The sequence below is a fragment of the Pogona vitticeps genome, chromosome 1 (genome assembly GCF_051106095.1).
Source record: "Pogona vitticeps strain Pit_001003342236 chromosome 1, PviZW2.1, whole genome shotgun sequence".
Classification (NCBI taxonomy): domain Eukaryota; kingdom Metazoa; phylum Chordata; class Lepidosauria; order Squamata; family Agamidae; genus Pogona; species Pogona vitticeps.
In genome coordinates this window covers 260,087,776-260,114,405 of record NC_135783.1, presented here as the reverse complement: position 1 = coordinate 260,114,405, position 26,630 = coordinate 260,087,776, and the positions used below count along the sequence as shown (strand labels likewise).

Sequence of the window (26,630 nt, the reverse complement as noted above, 5' to 3'; positions counted from 1 at the left end):
TTGATTGTGTATTTATGACAGAAATGTAGATATTACCCCTGAACAGGAATTTATTGGACAAGTGAAACAAAAGGAAAAGGCCAAAAAAGAGAACAGATAAAACAGATAAAGCAAATCAAAATATATAAAATTCAGAGATTAAAAAGGTGTCAAGATCTTATGAACCAGAGAAAAACAGTCTGGAGGAAAGTCTGTCATTTGAAGAAATAACTGGTTTGAAAGTAAATTGGGAGAAATCTGAATGTATTTTATTAGATCATTCAGAAGTAGATGAGAAGGAACTGAAAAAAGAATTTAAGGGAAGAATTGAACATACAATTTAATAATTAGGAATTTACATTACATGGAATTTACAAGAAATGGTTAAATTTAATATGGATAAATTTAAGAACAAAATAGTAAACTGATAAATATCAAAAATTTAAATTGTCATGGTTTGGAAGAATAGCATTATGTAAAATGAATATTATTTCTAAACTGAATTTTGCATTTTGGATGCTCCCAATAAAGATCAGAGAAACATATTTGAAAGATTGGCAGAAGTTGATAAATAACTATTGTAATGGAAACAAATGAACTGGGATCAATAAAAAACTATGATATATTCCATAAAAGGAAGGAGGGCTTGGATTACCAAATGTTAAAATTTATTCCATTGCAAACCAGCTTAGACATATTCTGGATATTACTGCACATAATAGAAATTTAATGGAAATGGAAATGTCAGAATATTCTAATAGATCGGGGGAAATGTAGAAGAAAAGAGAATAACTAATCCCTTTTTGAAGAACATGTTAGAATGTTGGAAAGAAAACAGATATATACTAAGTCCACTTATTTCCCCATTACAACAAGTAGTGGAAACTCCGAACTTCCCCAAAATTCTTAAAATTAAATTTAAAGAAGTATTAGTAGAGAAAGTGTTAAATACAATAAGGAGCTGGATGAAAAAGATGAAAGATAAAAATATTATAAAGGAAATTTTGGGGTAGGACGAAGGAAAATCTTGGTTAAACATATTCCAATTGGAAAGTTGGACGAAGAAGTTGCTCAGAAAAGTCAGAGAAATTAGAAAGTTGACAAAATTTGAGATTATTGAGCAAAGACAAATTCGAGAGGAAGGAAAAAATAAAAAGGGTACAGTTAGTGTAATTTATAAGATTTTAACACAAACAGGATCTGAAAAAGCTATGATGAAAAATCAGTGGCAAGAGGATTTAGAGGAAGTGGTCAAAAGTGAGGATTGGAATAAAATATGATCACTAAGAATAACAAAGAATATGCCTATAGGGGTGAAAGAAAATTGTCACAATGTTGCATGGAGATGGTACTTTACTCCAGGAAGAATGAATATAATAAATAAAAATGTACCATCTCAGTGCTGGAGATGTAAAAAAGAAAAAGGGACCTATATGCATATGTGGTGGACTTGTGAAACAAGATACAATGGGCACTGATTTTTCAAGAAATTAGAGAAATAATTGGATATAATATTCAAATATCACCAATTATTGCCTTATTAAATATAATTAAGAATGACCACATTAGAAAAGAACAGAAATTAATGGTCACAACAGCAAGACTAATATTTGCAAAGAATTTCAAAAATGATAAGCAAATTAATCTTGAAGATTGGTACAAAGAAATGTGGAGTTTAGTGATTAACATGTGAAATGAAAGTAAGAAGGGGGATGACAAAATGTAATGATTTTAAAGAGGTATGAAATTTATATTTGAACTATGTCCTTGTGAAAGGGAAAGGTCATAAGCCAGCAGAAGAATGTATTTTTGGAGTGGAATGAGATGAAAAGGGATTCAGAGGATATTTTTGTGACCTAGTCCCAAGGGTGAGGGTGGCACAGGAGGGGAATTATAGATGTATTGATTGTATGTTTATACGTTTAATGTTAGTGGTGTCATTATTAATTTTCTTTAATAACATTATTATTATAAAGAAAGGAAAGTCTGTCAGTCAGTTTAAAAACTGAGGAGTCTCAAGTGAGACAGAGGATGAAAGAGGTGTATGTTCATGATAAGACTTCCAAGAAGATGACCCTGTAAACACTGCAGCTTGAATCTTAACACTGAAACTGTGCATGACTAGAGTAGGCAGGCAAACCTTTGTTTAATTTGTTCCTGCAGGTGTGATTAAACATCTTCAAAAGTTTTCTCCTGGCTGTGTGGGATTACGAGAGTTTTAAAGCATATTTTATTAAGATGTTTTGTGAAAAGTTCGCAAAAGCATTTTTTGTATATGTGCAAGAAAATCTGTATTTTATCCAGAGTATAGGTTTTATGTATGAAACATACTTTTTTTGCTAATATTAGTGCTGAAGAAAGAAGCACTGGTATTTTTACTCAAGCAGTAGCAAAACAAAAGAAAACACAACAACTTGCAGTTCACAACATTTTTTAACCAATGGGTTGAGACACTCCTGTTCATCAAGGATGAGAAACAGTGTCACTATTTTTTTTCATATTTTTAAGGCCAAAGTATAGAGAAATGGGGTTTGTCATCTACTTAGGCTACCTAATTCCTCATGGCATGACAATATATTTCTGTATGCCAGTGGTGCACTAATGGTGTGTGTGGGGATATGCTATTGCTTACCTTCCTTGCTTATGAATTTCCCAAAAATATTGGAGGATCTGTTTTGTAAGAAGGATACTAAGCTATGTAAGTGCTTGTTTAGATCTAGTAGAACTTGTCTTTCTGCAGACCCTGGGAAAGTTCCTTTTTTGGAACTATAACTCCCAAAATCTTGCTGCCAAGATGGCCATTGACCCTGGCAGCTAGGTGGAGTAATCAGAAAAAGAAATGTCCATGTTTTGCTCTTTTGCTCCATGATATTTATCCATCTGTCTCTTTTTTTATCACCTTGTCAGTTTGCTTTATCTGAAGCTCAAATATTAGAACACCTAGTTCTGGATGTAAGAGTGCGTACATTACAAATTTTCCAATTATGTACCCTTGTTTCCTTTCTGCATTGGCATGTTAACAGAATCAAGCATATTAAAGTGGAAGTACTGATATCTGTCAAGGGTGATAAAATGTCATGTAGAGCAAAAATGACTGATTACTATATACTGAAGATTTGTCCAAAGCGATTTTAAATGTACCTTTTTCCAGATGGTTCAAATAGTTTATATCCAGTATTCTGAAAAGCACCTGCACATTGTCTGATTATCATCCTTATCCTTATCCTTATCCTTATCCTTATCCTTATCCTTATCCTTATCCTTATCATCATCATCATCATCATCATCATCATCATCATCATCATTATTATTATTATTATTATTATTATTATTATTATTATTATTATTATTATTATTATTATTATTATTATTATTATTATTGCAGAGTTCATTGAGTTTCATAGACAAATTACAACAAATATTTATATGGAAAGCTGGATTTTTTACAATTGTATATTTTCCTAATGAACACATCACAATAATGTGGGATCAAAGGACAACTGTTCATGTGGAAGCAGGGCCTCAGTGGCAGGTAAGCCTTATGTTATTATAGGCATCATGTATTTACTCTACAGCTAAGTACTTTGAAGTACTTTTTTTTATTTCAGTGAGAGAAATTCAAGTTTGTGCTTAACTCTTCCACTGAAATCAACAGGATATTAAAAGGTTGTGTCTTGTATTTAGCCATACTGTCTTTTAGTGGCTTAGACTAGTGCTGTATATTAGGCAGTTATCTGAGAAATTTAAATTGAGAAATATATTGTACTAGGTGAATAAATAAATGTATTTGAGAAGGCTTTCACGACCGGGATCTAATGGTTGTTGTGGGTTTTTTCCGGCTGTTTGGCCGTGTCCTGAACGCTGTTCTTCCTAACATTTCACCAGTCTCTGTGGCTGGCATCTTCAGAGGACAGCACTTCTTTGGACAGTGTTGTCCTCTGAAGATGCCGGCCACAAAGACTGGCGAAACGTTAGGAAGAACAACCTTCAGAACATGGCCAAAGAGCCCGAAAAACCTGTAGCAACCATGAATAAATAAACACTGATCCATTTGGGATAAAACACAGTAATGTTCATGGCTAAGAAAACACCTATAGTAAATTGGCCACAATGAAGTTATGTTTATCCTTGTCACTGAATATATTGCAATAAAACTGGAATGTTTCTATGGTAGTCCAGCAAAACAGATGTTATCTGGGGGACACAATTTTCATAGTCTTTCACTAAAAACAAAAACAAAATAAACGAAAGGTTTTGTGATACCTTCAAGACTGAGAAGTTTATTTCTGTGCATGATTTTGTGAATTGTAATCCATTCTTCAAAGACACTAAGTACCTTATGTCGGCTACAGGTTTAGAATATGGTAGAGATGGCCACAGATCTTGGTTTGGAGGTTTGTGCTGGATCATCAGACCACAGGTGCCACATGCTCCCTTCCTTCACTCCCTGGCTGGATCTCTCACTCACCAGCCAGCATCCACTGCTCTTTTCCTCTTTGGGCATTTGACCAGTCCCAGGAGGAGCTTGTGCTTCTCTTTTCAATCTCTTATGGCAGCCACCCACTCAGATGAGGAGGCAGGGCAGGGATTCCACAGGACTGCCTTTGAGTGGGCAGCTGCTAAATCAAGGTTCATGCCCATCTCTATAACGCCATGTTAACTGATAGTTTACAGTATACTGTGATAGAATGCAACACAGTTTTCCATTGAGCATCTGGTTCTGTGAGGGATTGTATATGTATACTGTTTTTTTGCATTATTGCTTAGATTGCAGAGAAATCTAGTGTGCCTGCATTAGTAGAGTTCTTCATTCTGCTAGCATCACATTGGATTTACACCAAAAGGGTTATTTTCTTTGTTCAATTATCCTTGTAGTCTGATTGAAAGTGGTGTATGGCCATTAGGAAATCTGAGGCCACGTATGGTACTGCTGTTTGTGGGAAGTGACTGTGCTATATATGAGGCCTTCTAAATGACCAGAATGATTTGTTTTCCCATCTTGCAGAGTTCTCTGTGTCCTTGACTAGCAGTTATTCCTTCTTTACCTTTAAGTAGGATATATATGTGTGCTATTAACTGAGTATGTTAACTTTTTCTCCTTTCTAGGGTGAGCTAACTGGGTTATGTGGGAATTTTGACTCTAAAACAATAAATGAAATGAGGACTCCAGATAATTTTGAGTTGACCAATGCACAAGAGTTTGGGAGTAGCTGGACAGCAGTAGAGGTAAATAACTGATGAAAAATCATTTGCTGCATTTTACCACATAGTTCTTCAGCTTTTAAAGTGATACTCCTGCAATATTTCTCACTCTATTTGGCTTTTGTGAATAATCTAAACATAAGGAGAGAGAACAGCAATGAGCAGACATGTTCTACCCCCGTTGTCACCATTTCCCTCCACGTTTAGGGGGAATATGTGAAGTAGAGAGCTTTTCCTACTTACAAAGCCTGTCCACATAATGACCTGATGTATATATTGCTAGTACAAGCATGTGAATAGAAAAGCTAGACTTTTCACCTTGAAGTGCTTCTAAGTTTGTAATATTTTGTTTTCCAATTCTCCTGTCCTCCAAATTCCCATGCTGCTCTTTGTCCTGATGTTAAAAAATTCATTTTGAGAAGTTTTGTGGTGCTGGAATTGATTTTCTATTGGCAGAAATGGTAGAAGGAGGAGGGCAGAATAAGGAGAGTACATGAATAAACACCATAGGCTTTTGTATGAATAGCTAAAGAATACTGTAGGTGATATAATAGAAAATAACAATTCCAATATGGCTGAAAATGTGGAACTTTTTTTTACTACTCCACTGTCTGACATTATCCAGTCACACTGTATCTGCTTAATCAAATAGTGTTGGTGGGATAGTAATATAAACATTGTTTGGGGAGTTGTCATGAAAATTTTCTTCACATATTAAAGGCAGTTGGCTATAGCAGGTGCACTTTTATTGGAACGGTCAGCAAGAGGCCTATTAAGGCTTATTTCCATGCTCCCCTCCACTTACACACCGCACTGTACAAGTTTCATTACTGGGACTATGAGCCTCATGCATTCTTGTACATACTCTATCCAGCCCTCCCTCTGGGATATTGACAGTTACACCTCTTGGTTATTTCAATAGTTAGATGGCCTCACTTGTTTTAAAAATGTTTTCCTTTGGTTTATGATTTTACTTTTGCATTCAGTGTGTTGACAGCTCTGACATTCAGCATCCATGCATTTTAAATCCACTCAGAGAACTGTTTGCCAAGAAGGAATGTGGAATACTGTTAAGTGAAGTGTTCGAATCTTGCCATCCAGTGGTGAGTGGAAAAGAAGTTAATTTTTCCTGTAGTACTTTGAAAAAAAAAGCTGTCATGTCATGTTTATTCTGTCATTAAAAATAACCTCCTGATTTAAACAGTCCTTACCCTTTTTTTCATGCTTCAGTGTACCACCTTTAAAACAAAACAAACATCCTGAATTGATGTTTGTACTTAGAATACATTGTGGTAACAAGGGAGCATTAAGGATGGGTAGCAATAATTGCATTCACTCTAGTAACTGCATCAGATGCTCATGGGATTCCAAGTGATCTTTGATGAGACTTCATCGTGACCTTGATTGATCTAAAATTTGAAGAAGGCCAGTTGTGTGAACTGTTAAATACCAGACTGTGGTGATCTGTGACACTTTGCAAGGATTACCATAATCCTTTCACCAATGCCTGAAGTAAATGGTGAAGCACAGTCTCCTGTGGTGGTGATTTCCCTCTTCTTCTTCTTCCTTGCTGATATTCCCTTCTTCTCTTTCATTTTACCTAACCACTTTCTTTTTTCTTTATTATATGGTCACAAACCCCAGTTCATCTTCTTCCTTTGAGGGGTTCTGAGCACCAGGCATTATGGGTGGGGTGTCCTCTAAGATTGTCTGTGAGGTTGTTTAAATACTACTTATAGCAAGGAAGCATAGGAGGAGGAGGAGAAGCAGCAGCAGCAGCAACCACTAGCAGAGATAGACTAGCCCTGCCATATCACATATCCTGGAGCCAACTGTTCACCTACTAATCTGAAGAGACATGATGACCAAATGATCCTATCTGGCCTGCAGTCTCGCATGCTACAAAGGGTAATAATCTGGGAACCAAGGAATACTTTGAAGCATGTTGTACAGCCATCACTTCACAATTTTATATTTTGTATTTTGAATGCAATCCAGCACGTGGTCCTAGTGCACCTGGGCATTGTAGTAGCTGTTACCACCTATTGTCATATTTTTCGAAATGGAAGAAAAGAGACATCAGCATGGACTGATCTGTAGCAGTTACCATGGAGTAATCTGTGGCTGCAGTGATCGGCTCTATTAAGGGTTGACAGTGCAATGGTATAGCATGATTGACTGACACACAGTGGTGTACGTGGAGGCTTCTGGACTTGCTTTGCAGGCACAAGAGGCCACAATAGGACAAGGAAATCATAGAAAGCATCTTATCTGTCCTGCAGTTATGGGAATCTCTATTACCAGAGATACTGCCATGATATATTCCTGTGAACGGGTGGTACTCAAAATCCCAGCCACATGCCCCTGCTAAGCTTTCTTCATATAATAAAATGATATTGTCATGTCCTGTCCTACATGTCATGTCCTGTTAGAATAAAATCCAAAATGTTTTAATTGCGCTCTTGAAAAATGAGCCTGTGTTAAAAACACTGTTGTAAGCAATGTTTTTAGTAAGCAATATTATATTACAGAAATAATTACTTTTATCTTCCTCAGGTTGATGTCACTTGGTATTACTCAAATTGTTTGACAGACACATGTGGTTGTAACCAGGGAGGGGATTGTGAATGTTTCTGTACAAGTGTCTCAGTCTATGCACATCAGTGCTGTCAACAAGGAGTTATGGTAGACTGGAGATCCCCTAGATTGTGTCGTAAGTATGATAATAAGACTTCACTGTTTCAGTACTCTGCTAGCCCATTTTTTTTTCAGTCTAACTCTTATGCATGATCCTTCCAGGAGAAGTTACAAGTGTGTTTGTATGTCATTAGTAATTAATTCATCCTTTTATGTCAACAATGTGTAACTCCAAGCCACAGTCCAAAGAAGTGTGTAAGAGGGGTGTAAGAGGATGAGTAGCCGAGTGAAAGCAGAACTTGCAAGACTGAGAAGGAACTTGATCCACTAAATATATAGTTTTGCGTTGTATAGTCCGTAGTTAGTCTTATCTTACACCAAATTGCATCAATTGTTGACTGAGGAAAAACAGAAGTTCCTTGAATGCCACTATTGCTGAAATAATTGGACTTTATTCAGTATAGCATGCATTAGCTGATGTTTAGTCTTCAGTAAAAGCATTTTGTAGGAAGTGGTATTTCCTTCCACTGAGGTTTGTACTTCATCCAAAGAAGCCAAATGTTCTCAATTAAGGGGCACAGGAGAATTCTGGAATGCCAACATTAGCAGTGTTGTGGATAAAGGGAAGATGGATATGGGAAAGATAGCCATGACATCTGACTGGTAAGCAGCTGCTACAGACTGTTGCTGTCAGATTGTCCGCAAAATCCTAAATGATATAGGACCCAAGTGCACCAAGGAATGTCGCACCCAGTGCCAACCAATTCATGCTTTAAGATTAGTTGCTGGCTTTGTGATCCCCACAGTGTGCATGGCCTGTGCTAAGGTAACCTGAGATCATCAAATCATAGAACTGCAGAGTTGGAGGTGCAAAGAAAATAATGTGGACTCACTTCCAGCCAATGTAGGCAATCCCAGCTAAAGCCATCAAACAGCAGGTTAAAAACTTTCCATGAAGGAGAGTCCAGAGTCAACATTGTTGAACAGCCCTTACTGTAGGAAAGTTCTTCCCAAAGTTCAGTTGAAATGTCTGTCCTTGTCATTTGAATCCATTGGTCCTACCCTCTGGAGCAGTAAACACAATCTTCTGCATGACAACCCTTCATTTATTTGAAGGTGGCTATCGTGTCACCTTTTAGTCTTCTTTCCTCCAGGCTGAACATAAGCAATTTCCTCAACCATTCCTCAAGAGCTTGGTTTCCTGACATTTTACTATCTTGATTGCCCTTCTCTTGAAATTTTCTAGCTTGTTCTTAAACTGTGATACCTAGAACTGATCACAGTGCTCTAGCAGAAATTCTGACCAAAGCAGAATAGAGTGGCAATATTAGTGTCATTGAACTGGTTTACAGTGGTGCCTCGCTTTACGATTGCCCCGCATTACGACGAAACCACATTACGACAATCTTTTTGCTATCGCAAAATGATGGTCTGAATGGGGTTTTTTTCTGCTTTGCGATGATCGGTTCCCTGCTTCGGGAACAGATTCTTCACAAAACGACGATTTTCCTCCAGCTGATCGGCAATTTCAAAATGGCAGCCAGGTAAATAAAATGGCTCCCTGCTGTTTTCTGGGATGGATTCCTCACTCCACAGGCACCAAAAATGGCAGTCCTATGGAGTTTCCAGCCCATTGGAACGCATTGAAGGGGTTTCAGTGCATTTCAATGGGCTTTTTATTTTCACATTGCGACGTTTTCATTCTACGGTGATTTCGCTGGAATGAATTAACGTCGTAATGCGAGGCACCACTGTACTATGCTTCTGTTGATGCAGCATAGAATTGTATTAGGGTATTTTCCTCTTGTTTAGCTATGACCCTTATATCCTTTTCACATGTATTACTGCCAAGCCAGATGCCAGCCATTCTTTATTTCTGCATCTGATACTTTTTGCCTCGCCTAAATATAGAACTTGACATTTATTCCTGATAGAATTCATTTTGTTTGTTTTGACCCAGATATCAGTCTCTTAAGGTTATCTCGAGTCCTGATTCTGTCCTCTGAAATACTAGCTGCCCCTCCCAATTTGGCATCATTTGTAGATTTGATAAACAACCCCTCAATTTCTTCATTCAAATCATTGTAAATATATTGCCACAGCAATGTTCTGCCCTGGGCTGATGGGGAATATATTGCCATCTGCACAGAGCAGAATGCTGTGGCACGTCTCCAAGATGAGGACAAACCATTAGTGAACACTATTCAGGTATGTCTTCTTATCCATGTCCAAATCTGCCTAGCAGTAATGTTCATCTAACCCACATCTTGCTAGTTTGTAAGCAAAAATATCATGAATATTACTGGAAGCTTTTCTGAAATTAAGATATACAAAATCACAGTATTCCCTCATCTACCAAGCTTGTAATTCTGGTAGAAAATGAGGTAACAATAGTTTGTCTTGACTTGTTTTTGAAAACCCATCTGGCTCTTAGTGATCACTGCATCCTTTTCCAGAACTTTTTTTTGTATCAGTCTGACTGGTCAGTAGTTGCCTGGATATTACCTTCACCCCATTTGCACCACATGGAGAAAACATTTGCCCATATCCTGCTGGAACCTTATCTGTTTTACAAAAATTCCCAACGGTTATGGAGATTACTTCTTTGTGATTACTTCTTCAAGTTCCCTTAGTTTTCCTGGATGCATTTCATTTGGTCCAGAAGACTTAGATTCATCTACATTTTCATTGTAGTTTGATATTCCCATGCCTCATCTTGGGTAGCAGCTCTCTCACTATAGTATTTTCTCCCCACCTAGACGAGCAGTATCTTCCTTTGGGGGAACAGACAGAGGAGAAGTATGTGTTAAGTAGTTTGGCCTTTTTTCTGTCACCTGTAAGCATCTTTCCATCTCCAGCAGATCTATGGCTTCTTTGTTCTTCCTCCTCTTCCTCCTCTGGCTTTACTAAAACCTTCCCATGCTCAAATAATAGAGCTCCTTGCAGGTGTACACATCCTTTCCATATAATGCTGCTCCTCATCCTCCCTATTGTCTACTCTTTCTGAATAAAGTATAACCTTCAATAATTACATCCCATCCATTCCATCAGCTTTCAGAAATGCCATATCATCTGACTTCCTATTTCAAGTTCATCTTGTTTATTTCCCATGCTGTTGATGTATTGGTATGGACACATCTGAAACCCTCAGTCATCCTCTCCTGCTTCATTCCCTGACTCTTGGTGGCTTCCTATATACTGGCCCAATTTCCTGTGCATTACTTTCTTTGGAACTTAGTGTCCCTCTGTCCTTCATGGGTCTTTTTCACTTTTTCACTCATGCAGAATTCAGTGTAAAGTTTTGCTGTATTATTGGTGAACACATTTTCCCAACCCTTGTGAGATATTACTCATCTTCTGCCAAACGTTCTTCTTCATGGCAATGGATCCCATGGAACAATAAAGCCGAACCTTTCATCTTTGCAGCCAGTTGTTCCCTTCAAGAATCCTTAACCTGTGCTATGACATTCAACACAGAGCAATCATGAAATAACTGCCGGTGCCCTGGGCTCTTTTATCTTCTTGCTGGAAGGAATAATGGTCTTGAATAAATAGTGTCTATTTTTGGTAGCACCCTGATTATAACTTCCTTTTCCTCCCAAGGAATATCCTGATCCCAAGCATTGCTACTTTAAGGCTATGTGTATTGTCCTTTGTTGTTAATTTAGTTTAATGGGGGATACTTTAAATTATATATTAATACCATTTTTTTTGTATATGTCGTTGATTATCACCACCATCACCACCACCACCACCACGTTGCTTGTGTGTTCCATATTTATATCTTACTTTGAACTATTTGACCTAACTTTTTGGTTCATATACTATATGATACACACTATCTTATGACTTTATATCCATTTGTAAAAGCACAATCAGAAACATAACTTTCTTACAAATCTAGAAAGATGTTCTTAGTGCCTATAATAGGAGAAAGTACCTGTAGCAGCAAGCAGCAGCTGCAGTAGTAGAAGTAGAAGCAGCAGCAGCAGCAGCAGTAGTAGAAGTAGTAGTAGTAGTAGTAGTAGTAGTAGTAGTAGTTGTAGTAGTTGTTATGATGATGATGATGATGATGATGATGCATTTCACAAAGTGACCCAAGTCAGCTCAGCATTAAAATTCACACAATTAAAACACAATAAGTTGAATATTAAAACACAAATTTAAAAAAATATATGATTTTAAATAAAATTAAAAGATTGAAACATAGTGTTACATAACAGCACTGATGTTACCTGTCTGTCATGGGTTTGGAGGGAAAGTTCCATCCTATGGGGAGTGGAAGGCGGGACATCAGGAGGAGGGGCTGTACTGTATAAATATGTGATGCCTGTGTGGTGAAGAGTAGATGCTGAGACAGACTGTGAGACACTGGGTTGGGACGAAGCAGCAGCTGGGGAAGAAGAAGCTGTTGTGGGAGTCTGGGTGTCTGACAGGGTACTACTGTGTGTCAGAGTACCAACCTGAAAGGTTCAGGGGTCTGTGGGTTAGCCAGAACTGATGGGTTCAGGGTCTGTGCTTTAAGTTAAAGGTTCTAGGTGAACCAAACTGTATGCTTGTGTGTGTGAGAATAAGCCACGTTACTTTATTTTATTCACCTGATTGTTTTATTTACCCTGTTTGTATGTAAAATAAACCTTATTCTTTTATTGTTTAAAAATCCATCCCTGGTCTGTGTGACTTATTATAGGGAATGGTTGGTGGCAGCTTAGTAACTGTGTGATAGATCCCAGTAGGTCTGGGTTTGTCACATTGATTGGTGTCCAGCGTGTGGGATACGACTGGTCCAGTTGTCCAGCGGTCCAGCAAAGCCTTGGCAGGTGTGCCCAGAGCAAGGGGGGTCTAGTCAGGGACAGTCTGAGGCGCGTAGGTAATCTTCTAGGTGTACCTCACGGGGAGGTGCGCTAGTAGAAGAACGTGCCAACTGGGGAGACTTAGATTTAGGTGCTCTGAGGCAGCCTAGTTTTGGCGGGAAAAGCTGAGGCAAATCTGCGTAGCAACAGTGAGCTAGCTTGCCAGCTGAGAGGCCCAGCAGAGGGGGGTAGGCTCTGACTCGATACTGTTGCAACTTTAGTGCTGAAGAACAGCAGCAATCTCTAGGGAGAGCTGGTTCTGAGGTAAAAGGAAAAAAAAGTGGTCGTTTTATTTTGAGGCTTGACTTTTTAAAGCAGCCTGTTCTGAGGGGGGGGTTATGCCCTTGACTCGAAGCCAAGTAGCAGACATGAGTGAAGTGAAAGACCCCCAGATTGACCAAGGTTCTGAGGATGAATTTGGCTCAGTGCAAGGTGACAGCACAGGAGAGCAGAACCCAGAACTTAGAAAATTGATCCTAGCCCAACAGCATGAACTGAGGGTGAGGGAAATGGAGGAAAGATTAGAGAGAGAGAAAATGGCATTTGAATTAGAGCGAGAGAGAGAGAGAATGGAGAGAGAAGAAAGAATGGAGAGAGAGAAGATGGCGTTTGAATTAAGAAAACTGGAACTGATGAACCAGAACAATAATAATAATAGGGATTCTGAGGGAGGCCAACTGTCTAAGGCTGACCTGAAGAAATTCCCTGTGTACCACAAGGGAGATTGTCCTGAGGTGTTCTTTTCCTTAGTGGAAAGAGCGTTTGTGGACTTCTCAGTGAGGGAAACTGAGAAGATGACCATCATGCGTTCTTTAATCAGTGGTAGCCTGGCTGAGGTTTATGCCGAGATGCCTGAGGAACGGATGAAAGATTTTGCAGAGTTTAAAAAACTGGTGTTCGCAAGACATGGGATAAATGCAGAGCAGCTGAGACAAAGGTTCAGGTCCCTCACCAAGAAGCCAGAACAGACTTTTACCCAAGTGGGGGCCCAATTGGTGAGGCTGCTTGAGAAATGGCTGTCGCAGGAGGGAACAGAGACCTATGAACAGCTTAAAGACTTGATAGCCCTGGAACAGTTCTATTCAGTCCTGCATGGGGAATTGAAATTCCAGGTGAGGGAAAGGAAACCGAAATCTGTGGCAGCAGCCGCAGAGATCGCGGATTTTATCTCCCAAATAAGAAAGCCCTTGGGTGAGGGGAAATCTGTAGGTAAACCCAAAGAAACCTACAGCAAGTACTCTCAGGGACCAGGGAAAAGCCAGCAAGGGGGAGGGGCCCATGGTGAAGGGAAGCCCTCAGGCATGAAACCAAGCCCTCAGAATTTGGAGGGAAAACCCAAACAAGAGGAGAGAGAATCAAAATACACCAGAAAATGCTATTTCTGTCAGGGAAAGGGTCATCTGATCTCAGAGTGTGAGAAATTGAAGCAGCTAAAAGGGATGGTGCCTCAGAATTCTAGTGGGACCAAGCCAAAAGCTGTGTTCTGTGTCCAGAAAGAGCAAGGCTCAGTGTCACAGAGGGAGCCGGTTGCCATGACTACTCAGTCTGGAACAGCTACTTCTGCTGATCAGGCTGAGGAAAATGGTCCTCTTATGGAGGTAAAGCGCTGCTTGCTGATAAAAACAGATTCTCAGTTGTTTGAGACAGCCGGGGTGGACGTAGGAATACTTGACCGTCAGTATAGGGGGCTGCGGGACACTTGTTCCCAGGTAACCCTATGCCATCCAGATATTATTCCTAGGGAGTTTATAATCCCAAATGAGAGCATGAAGGTGGCAGGGATTGAGGGGCAGATAATCTCACTCCCAGTCGCGGAGGTACCTGTCAACTTTCAAGGCTGGAGGGGGGTTTGGCGGCTAGCAATTTCATCGACTCTGCCAGCAGCCGTGCTCGTGGGAAATGACCTGGCTGAACATGTGAAACGGGTGCTAGTGATTACACGCTCACAAGCCACCACAGGGACAGTTCAGGGGGGTAATGATGAGCCAGAGACGGAAGCAGGTGGGGGGAGTTCAGAAGCTGTGGTGGAAACCTTAACCACAGACAGCAGATTTGGACAGGAGCAAAAGGCAGACGCCACTCTCCAAAAGTGTTTTGAACAGGTGACTGACGCCCAGCTAACACCTGAAACCCCAGTGAGATTTCTGGAGAAAAAGGGGATTTTATATAGAGAAACCCTGAGGAATATCTCAAAAGGGGGAGATGGGATCAGAAGTCAGCTGGTGGTACCTGAAAAGTATCGCCCTATGATCTTACAAAGGGGTCACTCTGACATGTTTGCTGCGCACTTAGGAGTGAACAAGACACAGCAGAGAATCACACAGAATTTCTACTGGCCTGACATAGGGAAGCAGATCAGGGAGTTCTGTAAACAATGTGATGTGTGTCAAAGGCAGGGGAATAACCGCGACAGGACCAAAGCAAAGTTGTGCCCTTTGCCTGTGATTGACACTCCGTTCAAATGCATAGGGGTGGATATAGTGGGACCTTTGCCCAAGGCCACAAAGAGGGGGAACAGGTTCATCCTAACAATTGTGGACCATGCCACAAGGTATCCTGAAGCCATACCCTTGACTAACATTGAGACTAACACAGTGGCCGATGCTTTGGTGGGGTATATGTCCAGGATGGGATTTGCCTCAGAGATAATCACAGATTTGGGAGCATCGTTCACATCAAAGCTCATGAAACGCTTATGGCAGATCTGTGGAATTAAGCACAAGGAAACCACTGCCTATCATCCGGAAAGTAATGGGTTAACTGAGAAGTTCAATGGGACTCTGATGCGCATGATAAGGGCTTACTTGGCAGAGAATCCAAACAATTGGGACCAGAAGCTGCAATCCCTTTTGTTTGCTTATCGATCAGTGCCACAAGCCAGTACCGGGTTTAGTCCATTTGAACTTCTATTTGGGAGACGGGTGAAAGGGCCCCTTGATTTGATCAAACAAAATTGGGAGCAGATCACCCAGGATGACCCACAAGACGTTGTGACTTACATAGACACCTTGATGAATGACCTAAGGAGAAATCTAGAGCTGGCAGCAGAAAACCTGCAAGCTCAGAAGGTCAGACAGAAAACATGGTATGACCACAAAGCTAGAGAGAGGCACTTTGACCCAGGGGAGGAAGTGCTTTGGCTTAGGCCCTGCAGAGAGAATAAGCTGCAGCTCAAATGGGCAGGACCATATAGGGTCATTTCCAAGATGTCAGATCTGAACTACCTAATAGAGCAGGAGGAGAACCAAGCAAGGAGGGTGGTTCATGTGAATGCCCTAAAACCCTACTACAGAGGGGAACAGAGGGTTCTATTTGCTATAAAAGCAGCTGAGAGTGAGGAAGCTGAATTACCCTTCTGGGAGGGTAGAGGGGAAGTAAAATACAACCCAGAGGAGGTAAAGATCAGTCCTGCACTCACCCAAGACCAGCAGCAAGAATTAAAAATGCTGCTTAGTAAATATCAACAGGTGTTTTCCAACAAGCCGGGGATAGTGAAGGGAGTGATGCATCGGATCCACACAGGGGATGCACCCCCGCAGGCAGTATCCCCATACCGAGTAACGGGACCCTATAGGGACAAGGTGCGGAAGGAGCTGGACGAAATGCTGAGGGAGAACATAATCGTCCCCTCTTCTAGCCCTTGGTCCTCTCCAATAGTCCTTGTGGACAAGCCTGATGGGAGCATTAGGTTTTGTGTTGATTACAGGAAGTTAAACCGTGTAACCACTCCTGATGCCTACCCAATGCCCAGGCTAGACAACCTGATTGAAACCATAGGGGGTTGTCGGTTCATCTCATCATTGGACCTGGTAAAGGGATATTGGCAATTAAGAATTGATCCCAGGGATCAAGAAAAGACTGCCTTTTGCAGCCCTTTTGGTCTCTATGAGTTTCGAGTCCTGAGCTTTGGTCTCAGGAATGCACCAGCCACATTCCAAAGGCTGATGGACCAGACCTTGGCAGGGCTCAATGACTTTACAGTGGCCTACATTGACGACATAGGGATCTTCAGTAATACCTGGGAAGATCACCTGATACACCTGGAGTTAGTGCTGCAGAGGTTAAGTGCAGCAGGGCTAACAGTAAAGGCCAGCAAGTGTCAGCTGGGTAGCCCAGAAATAAAATACTTGGGTCACATGGTAGGGGGAGGAATGATAAAACCCCTGGAGGCCAAAATAGAGGCAGTTCGTGATTGGCCTAGGCCCAACACCAAGAAAAAGGTCAAATCATTTCTTGGGTTGGTGGGCTACTACAGAAAGTTCATCCCGAGGTTTAGCGAGATTGCGGCTCCGCTGACCGATCTGACGAGGAAGAAGGCTGATGACCGCATCCCGTGGACCAGCGACTGTGAGGCGGCGTTCCAGAGGTTGAAGGAGGCGTTAATCAACTATCCTGTGCTGCGTGCTCCAGACTTCGACCGGGAGTTCATCATCTACACCGATGCGTCTAACAGCGGGGTAGGAGCAGTTCTGTGCCAGGAGGATGAGAATGGTGACCAGCATCCAGTGTCCTACCTGAGTAGGAAACTTCAAAAAGGTGAGAGACATTTGGCAACCGTGGAGAAGGAATGTTTGGCCATAGTCTACGCGATCCAGAAGGCCAAGCCTTACATCTGGGGAAGACATTTTATTCTGTGTACTGACCATTCACCATTGCAATGGTTAAAGACGATGAAAACCCACAATAGCAAACTTATGAGGTGGGCTTTGAACTTACAGGACTATGACTTTGAAGTGAAGGTGGTCAGAGGGTCAGTGAACTGTGTTGCTGACGCCTTATCAAGAAGACCTGAAGACTGAAGACGGCGAAAGAACATGGACTATATGTATATAATGAAAACAAAAAGTTAAAATGTACCTGGTTTTGAATTTGGTTGGTATTAATAAAGGTAAATTGATGTACTGTATATGGTAAAATGTTTAAATGCATATTTGCTATGGTTAACTTGGAGTGTAAGTATATGTAAGTATTATATGGTATGTATAAATGTTGTTGTGTATTTTATGCAGGTTGTTTTTTTTGGTGAAAAGCACTTTTAGCTTTCCCCCTACAAAACAACTTTTAAAGAGGGGAGGTGTTACATAACAGCACTGATGTTACCTGTCTGTCATGGGTTTGGAGGGAAAGTTCCATCCTATGGGGAGTGGAAGGCGGGACATCAGGAGGAGGGGCTGTACTGTATAAATATGTGATGCCTGTGTGGTGAAGAGTAGATGCTGAGACAGACTGTGAGACACTGGGTTGGGACGAAGCAGCAGCTGGGGAAGAAGAAGCTGTTGTGGGAGTCTGGGTGTCTGACAGGGTACTACTGTGTGTCAGAGTACCAACCTGAAAGGTTCAGGGGTCTGTGGGTTAGCCAGAACTGATGGGTTCAGGGTCTGTGCTTTAAGTTAAAGGTTCTAGGTGAACCAAACTGTATGCTTGTGTGTGTGAGAATAAGCCACGTTACTTTATTTTATTCACCTGATTGTTTTATTTACCCTGTTTGTATGTAAAATAAACCTTATTCTTTTATTGTTTAAAAATCCATCCCTGGTCTGTGTGACTTATTATAGGGAATGGTTGGTGGCAGCTTAGTAACTGTGTGATAGATCCCAGTAGGTCTGGGTTTGTCACACATAGAAACATGGAAAAAATTAAAATTATCTGCTAAAATGGGATTCAGTTAAGTGACTTCCAGGAAATGTCAGTTGAAGCATGAGGCATCCTTGCAGAAGTAAAACACTCCAAGCTTGTACAAGTTGGGTTTTTTTGGAGGGGGGAAATCAAATGATGTCCTGCACTCTGCTTTCTCTGTGATAATTCATTTGAATAACTTACTTTTAAAAATATTTCTGATTAAAAGCATTGTTTTTGCATACTGAAACTTCAGATATCATTGTGCATTATAGGAAGGACAGCTAAGTTAATTCTTATCCACTAGAGGTCATAAAAGGATAACCATCCATTTAAGCAGATTATTTTTGATACTGTGTCATATATAGTAGTCTGCAGTATATGTTTTCTGACAGTACCGAAAAAGATCCGATGAACAGACTTTTTAAGTTCATAGTGACTGTTAATTTCATTTCCTACTTTGAATTATACTGAAGTCTGTATAAATATTATATATGCATGTCATGTATGATTGCTATATGCATTCCATTATGTCTAACTGTTCACTTTTCTCCCTGTTTAGCTTATGATTGTGAATATATCAACAAAGGTAAGCAATTAATGGGGGGCACTGTGATGTGTTTTCTCTCTGGCCACCCTCTAAGAAACATCTTTATGTATCCATTTTATTTGAAGCAGTATATCTTACAATTTTTAAGAAATTACACATATGAGTCTTGTAAGCTTCTGGTTAACTTCTGAAATTAAATGGCATATTTGCTCCCTAAGAATGGTCTGGACAATCAATCTACAAAATTATTTTGGCACCTCAGACCAGGTTTCTATTCTTTCTAGTATAGTGATCCCTTAAATTGGAGCAACAGATGAGGGTTTTTTTTTTTGGCTGCATCTCCCAAAAGCCCTAACTAGCACTAGCCAAAGATCAGGGATTCTGGGAGTTGTAAGCAAGACAAGAATATCTGGGCCCCTAATGTTTGTGAACCATTGCTAGTAACTCATATTCTGAACAGTATTTTAGGTGAGAGTACCAAGCTTGGAGGGATATCATGGTAAGGAGACAATAATGCGGGCTTAGTATCTTAGCCACTCTTAGGGTTGTTTCCCCCCCCCCCGTTCGTTCTTGTGTCAATATTCCAGAATTTTACATGCTTATAAAAGTTATCACTATGAGAGGGACAGGGCTTCACCGTTTGAGATAAATGTCATTCCTGATGTGGTGATAAGGCAACCATTTATGGCCAGTTCCAGCATTTGGGCATTTTCTGGCTCTGATGATATTTATTTCTTGTTTCTTTTGCAACCATGTTCTACACTTTCAAGTACTACAGCATCATGGTGCCATATTTCAGGACTGTCAAATGTTTGCATTTCCTGTACTGTAAAAAAAAAGAAAACTGTGAAAATATATGTTTGCAAAATTAAAGGAGAAGGAAAGGAGAAGTGGATAAGGAAAAAAGGAAAATATGGTGCCATCCATAGGCATCCTTCAATCTCTAGAGACTATGGTAACGTGCTCTGTATGGAGGACTTGGAACAGCGTCTAGTGTTTTGACGCTGTACTCGAAGCTGGAGTGTTCTCTCCAGGGCACGAAGCCTGGGTAAAATAATATGGAGGATAGGCTGTTACCCAACCAGCAAATCCCCCCTCTCCACGTCACTGAAATAGTCCAATGGAAAGGCAAGAGCCAATACAACTGGTTTCGGCGATGTTGCAGGAGTTGATATATCAGTGTGAGCTTTTGTAGATCGAAATCTACTCCTTCAGATACAAAAGAAGATTTTAATCCATGAAAACTCATATCGAAATAAACTATTAGTCTTTAAAGTGCCGCAATATTTTGCATTCTGTTTTTTTCCCCCCTTTCCCCTTTACTTTCCCTTTTCCATAATTCTGAACAACCACAGCTACTTCTTTGGAAATTTTGTATTTTTCTGAAGAACCACCGGAGGGAGCTAGTTTGTAAGCTATGGTAATCACCTATCTCCTCTCTTCCCATTTTTTTAAAAAACACAAACATTTTCTAATCAGATCCACAGTTACTATATGAAATTGGCAGATATCATTTTATAATGCTACTTCCTTTGTGAGTATTTTTTTAACATGTGATATGTACAAGGAGTAGTTTTACCAGTTTCACTTCCCCCTGTGAATTCCATGGCTGAGCCCTGGTCTCTTTAGTCTTAGTCCATTACTCAGTCCACTACCCACATTTTCTTATACAGTAAGGCTGTATGACTGTCTCCTACACAAGCAAGAAATCATCTTGAAAATGCTCACCTTTGTCATTATATATATTTCTACTTAGCTTTCTATTCTGCCTTCTAATATAATGCTCTAGTTACTAGTTCAGCTAATTTTTATGAATGCTGTATCTTTAAAATTTACTATATGGTGCTCAGTTACCCAGTGCCCCTCATTTTTGTTAAAGAAAGGCAAGTTTTGGGTCAAGTTCAATGAAATCAATCAGTATTGATCCAACAGTAGCACAGAGACCTTTCATGTCGATAGCTTAATTTTTAAGCAGCTAATATTTATGAATATTCTCCGCTATTATGACAACTCAGCCAATGGTTAGATGGATCTAGTTTCAAAATATGGAAGCCAGATATCTGTCACCTATCATCTTACCCACTGGTTAGAGAAGTGTCCAAAGATTATAGTTTTTATTTATCTCAACCTCAGTCCTCTTTTTTTTAAAGACCACTTTAGCAACTCTCTTGTTTTTATAAATTAATATGATGCATCTGAAAAACATTTGCATTACTTTTTAGTGAGTGTCTGTGTATTGGGTTTCAGTTTGTTATAACACATAACTTCTTATAACATATAACGTAAGCTTCTTTAAAAATATATTGCAGTTAGAGTGAAGGATTAGTACAAGAAAATTATCTGAGGCAAGTTATTTCACTTTGCCGCCATGATTTTATTATAAGTGGATCTTCTCATCATTCTTTAAGGTCGTGGGCTACCTATTACTTTCTAGATGTTGTTGTACTGTACTTTACCTTGTCTACCCTATAATGTGGTATAGCCAGTGAGGAAGTGTGATAGGGTACAGTCCAGCAATAACTGAACGGTCGTATGTTACCCTCCCTTGGTTTCAAATATTCTAGGGAGAAACTGGGCTCAGGAAAAAAAATGCCATGACTTTCCAAGTCAGTTCTCCCTTTAGACCTATGGCGAAATGGAAACAAGCAGCAGAATGCTTGCTTTCTACCATGCCAATGTCACAGCTCCTGCTGTCACAAGACATATGCCTGAATCCTACCCACCTTTGCCATCCTCTTGTGGCCACTTTGCACTTGCACAACCATTGGCTTCTAACTGTTTTAGGGGAGTATGCAGGAAACCTGTCTAGAAGTCCACTTCCCCTCCCCCCCCTTGCATGTTGTAGTGTTCCTTCACCTCTTCATAGTCCTGTTGCTGATCTCTAACTATCCACTTTAATAATTCAGCTTAATAGGAGTTATGATGTGTGGCTTATTCTACGTGGAGTCAGAAAAGTAATATAGGGGAAAACTCTAATAAAATTATTACTTTTCACTTAACAGATGAGGAGGATATGGTTAAAATTCATCTCTAAAATAAAACATTGTTATTTTTAGGCATATAGCTTCAGTGAAACATATTTATTCAAAGGCTTTTAGTTGATGTTCTCTGTGTTACTGTACAACAAATTAATAAACATATGAGATGCAAGCATTTGTGGCATTCAACAGGAAATATAACCTTGCCTTCTCTTTTTAGTTCTGGGAAAGGGTCCTTACATGCTGGTCAGCTACTTGGATAAGAAAGTTGCACTTGGTGCCAAACTACTGGATGGTTCTGTTTTTCAAGCAAGAAGAGATGCCTTTGCTCCTGGGGATGCAGTGAACTTCATGCTGACATCAGGGCTGTATAAGCCCAAAGCACATGGTAAACTCACTGTGGAATACCTAGAGACTTGCAGAAGCTAATGTCTGAATCAGAAACATTTTACCCTTCAACACCAGATGCTGGATGTAAACAACAGAAAAACTAGTTTTGTATCCCACTTGTGCCTATTCAGCTACCTCTGCCTGACTGCTATAGGAAATAGAAATCTAGATTAGATTTTTGATCTAGTCAAGGAAGTTTCTGTACTCAGGTACTGACAAGGTAGAGGTGCCAGGCTGTAACCTAGGTTTGAAAGGCTGAAGACTAAACCTTCCTCTACAGTTTTCAGTAGGTTCTCAAGAAGAAAGCCGCCTGCTAAGTTCTTCATACAGCAAGTGGTGTTGTTTTTAAAACAGGAAGGTTACTGATATATAAATAGTCTGACACTTCAGCTTTCAGATAAACAACTTTGTAGACGCAGTACTCTTTTGACAGTGACTGTAGCAGAAATAAAGTTAGAAAAGTCTGGGAGGAAATCTTGAAGTTGCCAGTGGCTTGTCAGCTGTAGAATTAGTGTGGTTTGAGTGATTAGGTCAGTCAAGTTCACAGTCTAGTTGGTTGGCAGGTAGTAAGACTGTGTTTGAGTAAAAACCCATACGTATCATAAGGTTTTTTGGATTATGTCCAACATAGCTACTTTTAGTTATGTTGACTCCACGTTTCTTAACACCTGGATAAAGCACATGTAGGTGACCAACTGGATGCCAGTATGAGAAATACACCTGAGTAATAGGTGACTGAGTTGATATAGCATTGTTGGAAATGCCCCGGTTATGATTTGCCTGTATAGTTCAGTTGTATGTGACTGTGAGCACATCAGAGCTGCATGTTTTCTGCCATTTTAAACTGCATGATTTTAAAAATAAAGGAAAAGAGGTAATGTGAGAAATGGTCCCTGAATTAAAGTTAAGAATAATTTTTGTATGATATAAAAACATTCTTGAAAAATAAGAAACACAGAAATTACTAAAACAACATTAGTGGAATAATAAAAATTGCAGGAAAAAATATCTGAAAAATTATAGAGGGTGAACAATGTTTGATGAAAGAATCTTAGTATACAGTCTTCCATCATATGGTGGAATTTAAATTTGCCTATACATTTTTTTTCTGAGAAGCATTTGCCTTTTGCACAATCACTTTATTTCCTGAAGGAAAATGCCCCCTTTTCTAACAAAAAGCAATGACTGGGTGATCTTCATAATCCAGCTTGTTCATGTGGATGGAATCAATAACATACCTTCTCCCTCTGGCCTAACTGGCATGTCCCCATCTGCCACTGATGTCTTAAGACAAACATGCTGGAACTGCAATATTTGAATACTATTGCACTTATTGATTTAAATTTTAGTGAACATAAGCCCAGTTTGCATGATCTGTTAGTGAGTTCTGGATGAAAGGGAACAGAATGTACATGAAATTAATCTGCACATGTTTAATTTTACATATGCACGTTCTGTGTGAATGTTGTGATCAGGGACGGATGTGCCAGAAGGGAGGAGGTGGCAGGCACATATTCCCATTTGTATGCATGAATTTGATCAGGAGAAGTGTTGACTGATATGGCCCATTCAGTTCATGAATCCTTCTTGAAGCTCACTTCCCTTGAGGGTTACCAGTTCTTTTTGAGTCCCAGTCAAATTTCAACAAGTTGTACATATCTGTAATTTTTGCAGGTATTGCTCATTTTCCAGTTGTTAACATATAATTGAGAAAATATCCAAAAGATCTCTCTATGCAGTTGTGATTCACCCAGTAAATAAGTGTTATTTTGGAAAATGAGATGTTATTCCAGAGTAATGAGCAGTGTATCATATAACATCTGTTTATTGGAGATTATTTTTTCTGCCTGCAGCACTTCTAAAGAAAACATTACCCAGTCCTGAGGCAGACAGTTGATTTTACAGTAGTTTTATGGTTATGTTTCAACAGACTAACACAATGTACAATGAAATAGTATTTTGAATAACAGATGCACATTTGCAATTTGTTGTCACCCTTTTACTGACCATTGCAATACAATAAGATCTATGATAAACAAGGTTGATTACTTTTTAAGTAGGTTTTTGAAATTTTTGTATGAAACCTAACTAAGAACAAAACACATAGAATTTTCTTAACATTCAACATGATATTTTCTTGGACTCAGTGGTCAATTGATGTGGAAGAAACTGAAAAACGAGACTCTGCAGGTTCTCTCTCTCTCTCTCTCTCTCTCTCTCTCTCATTATTTTCATGAAAGGTAAGGTATTTGTGGTATACTGGGCAGTATGAGAGAGTTTTAACCTCCAGCAAAAAAGAATAATTAGGTTAAACGTCAAAGTGAAAATTATTTCTACAAAATTGATGCACTGAAATGCTTTGTATAAGTGATTCTGTTTAAAGCAATGATAATGTAATATCTGGCAAAATAGATAATTTGGAACTAAACCGTGTGTGACGGAGTCTGGTTGCACTTTACGAAACAGACAAATAATCAAAATGTACTTCAGTGGACTGGAGGCTGATCTCTGTAAACTCTGCATGGCTTAGGAAGTAATGTTACTGCTGCTTGTTTTTCAGATCCAAGCTTGGTTTCATTTGAAGCGGCTGACAGACCAAATTACTTTCTTTCTTTAGTTTCCAATAATACACTGGTTCTTTCTAAGTGGGAACGAAACGAGAGTTTTCAGAATAGATCAACATTTGCTATCCACAAAAACACGTGGCTTTCAGGATATAGTTCCTTTGAGTCATTTGCAGTGCCTGGAGCATTTATCCGCATTTCAGCGTCATCTGTGAATGTTGTAAAGTACCATCACTCTGAGGCTTTCAGACTGTCGACTCTTTTTGAACTTGTAGGTAAGTATATGGATATGAATCCTGGTGGCTACATTCCTGTGACCAGCCCTATCCAGGCTAATCACCCTTTAACTTCCCTTACATCCCAAGTGGTTTTTAAATTGAAACATAAAAAGAAGATATTTATTTAAACATATAAATTGGTAAACTGCATTTTCCTAAATTTGAAATTAAATGAATTGTGAGTATCAACTTTCCCAGGCCAGAATTAGCTCTCCTTGCTACAAAGTAATCATCTTATATAGCCCACTCCAAACTCAAACTCTCTTCTTTAATTACAATTTAGCTCCTTCTCTTACTCCGTCCTCTTCAGCTCTCTTTTTGTTGGCCTCTCTGGATTGGCTCTTCTTTCCATCTCCTTCTGGCCAATCTCTTTCTTTCTCTTATTGCTGGGCAAATTTGGTGAGGGTTCTGTCACAATTACTGAAAAGAATTTGCTATAATTCTTACAAAATTCGTGTTAAACGTTAAATGCAAGATCAAGGGAAATACAGCAGCTGTTTGCTTATTGGCCTACCTGTGCTAAAATGCAAGTTCATGTGATGGTACTTTAGATTGTAGTTCTCTTAGATTATAATTATGAATACATGTATCCAGTATGTAGCCAAATAATATTATGTGTCAATTACTACTAGTCTTATTAGAACAGTGGTGTGGAGTGGGATAGAGAACCATTTTTGACTTTTACTGGCAGCCTGAAAGAGAGGGGTTGAAGGGTAAGGGCACAGTGGAAAAAGGCTAATTTGTGTTTAATATTATTCTTGTTAACAGAAAAATGGGTTAAATTAAAAAAAATTTAATTTGAAGAAGCCATTTTCTATGCTCTGCAGCCAATTTTTAAAATGTAATTATTTGGGGAAGGGTGTGGAGGAATCTGGGGGTTGCTTTGGAAAGTGTTACAGCCCTCCCCAAAGATGCAAAGTTAATTTTTTAAGAAAAAATGCTAAAAGAAATTCAAATTGGAATGTGGGAGCCCAGAGGCAGAGTTTGGTGGTGCAAACTGCCTGTGATGGCTACGTCAGGTGCTCCATGTTTTTGACCCCTGCTTTAGCAGATCCTACATATGAAGATTAGGGGTACAAAACAAGCTTCTTTGTGGGCACATGCACTACAGTAGTTTGATGTAAATCCATTAGGGTAATGCAAACACCCATTTATTGATATTTTTTATTCGCTGAATGCATTCTCTGTTTCAGCCAGTTGTCTTCGTTTTCTCTTGAACATGTGATTACTGACACTTGCATCTCTATGGATATGCAGGTAGATCTTGTCCTCATCTCAGTGAGTGCATCTTCCTCAAAGGAAGTACTGTCACATCTCAAAAATTCATGGCTGTATAGCAGCATCAAAGCCATCTGGCAACCTGTTGCTCTGTCATCTTGTCTGGATTACTTTCAAAATAAGTTTATCTAATGTTTCCATGGGTTTTGGTGGGAAAGAAACAGAGATATGTGTTTGTTTTGTATATCAACAACACTGTATTCAAAAAGCTCCAAAGAACAATGGCTTCATGTAAATTTAAACAGCATAGGAACAGGATAGGAACTTTTGAACCCTTAAGGTCCAGTGCCTGCACCATCCACTGC

General features: G+C 39.5%; 1 protein-coding gene across 1 annotated transcript in view; it reads left to right on the top strand.

Moving 5' to 3' along the window:
- OTOG (otogelin) overlaps positions 1-26,630 on the top strand; it is a 135,336-nt gene that overhangs the window by 50,967 nt on the left and 57,739 nt on the right. Inside the window, exons 25-31 of the mRNA XM_078387307.1 lie at positions 3,365-3,511; positions 5,086-5,205; positions 6,168-6,284; positions 7,738-7,894; positions 18,850-18,876; positions 22,036-22,203; positions 24,766-25,044. Of these exons, the coding sequence (XP_078243433.1) occupies positions 3,365-3,511; positions 5,086-5,205; positions 6,168-6,284; positions 7,738-7,894; positions 18,850-18,876; positions 22,036-22,203; positions 24,766-25,044 (1,015 nt within the window). The remainder of the gene's footprint in view (positions 1-3,364; positions 3,512-5,085; positions 5,206-6,167; positions 6,285-7,737; positions 7,895-18,849; positions 18,877-22,035; positions 22,204-24,765; positions 25,045-26,630) is intronic.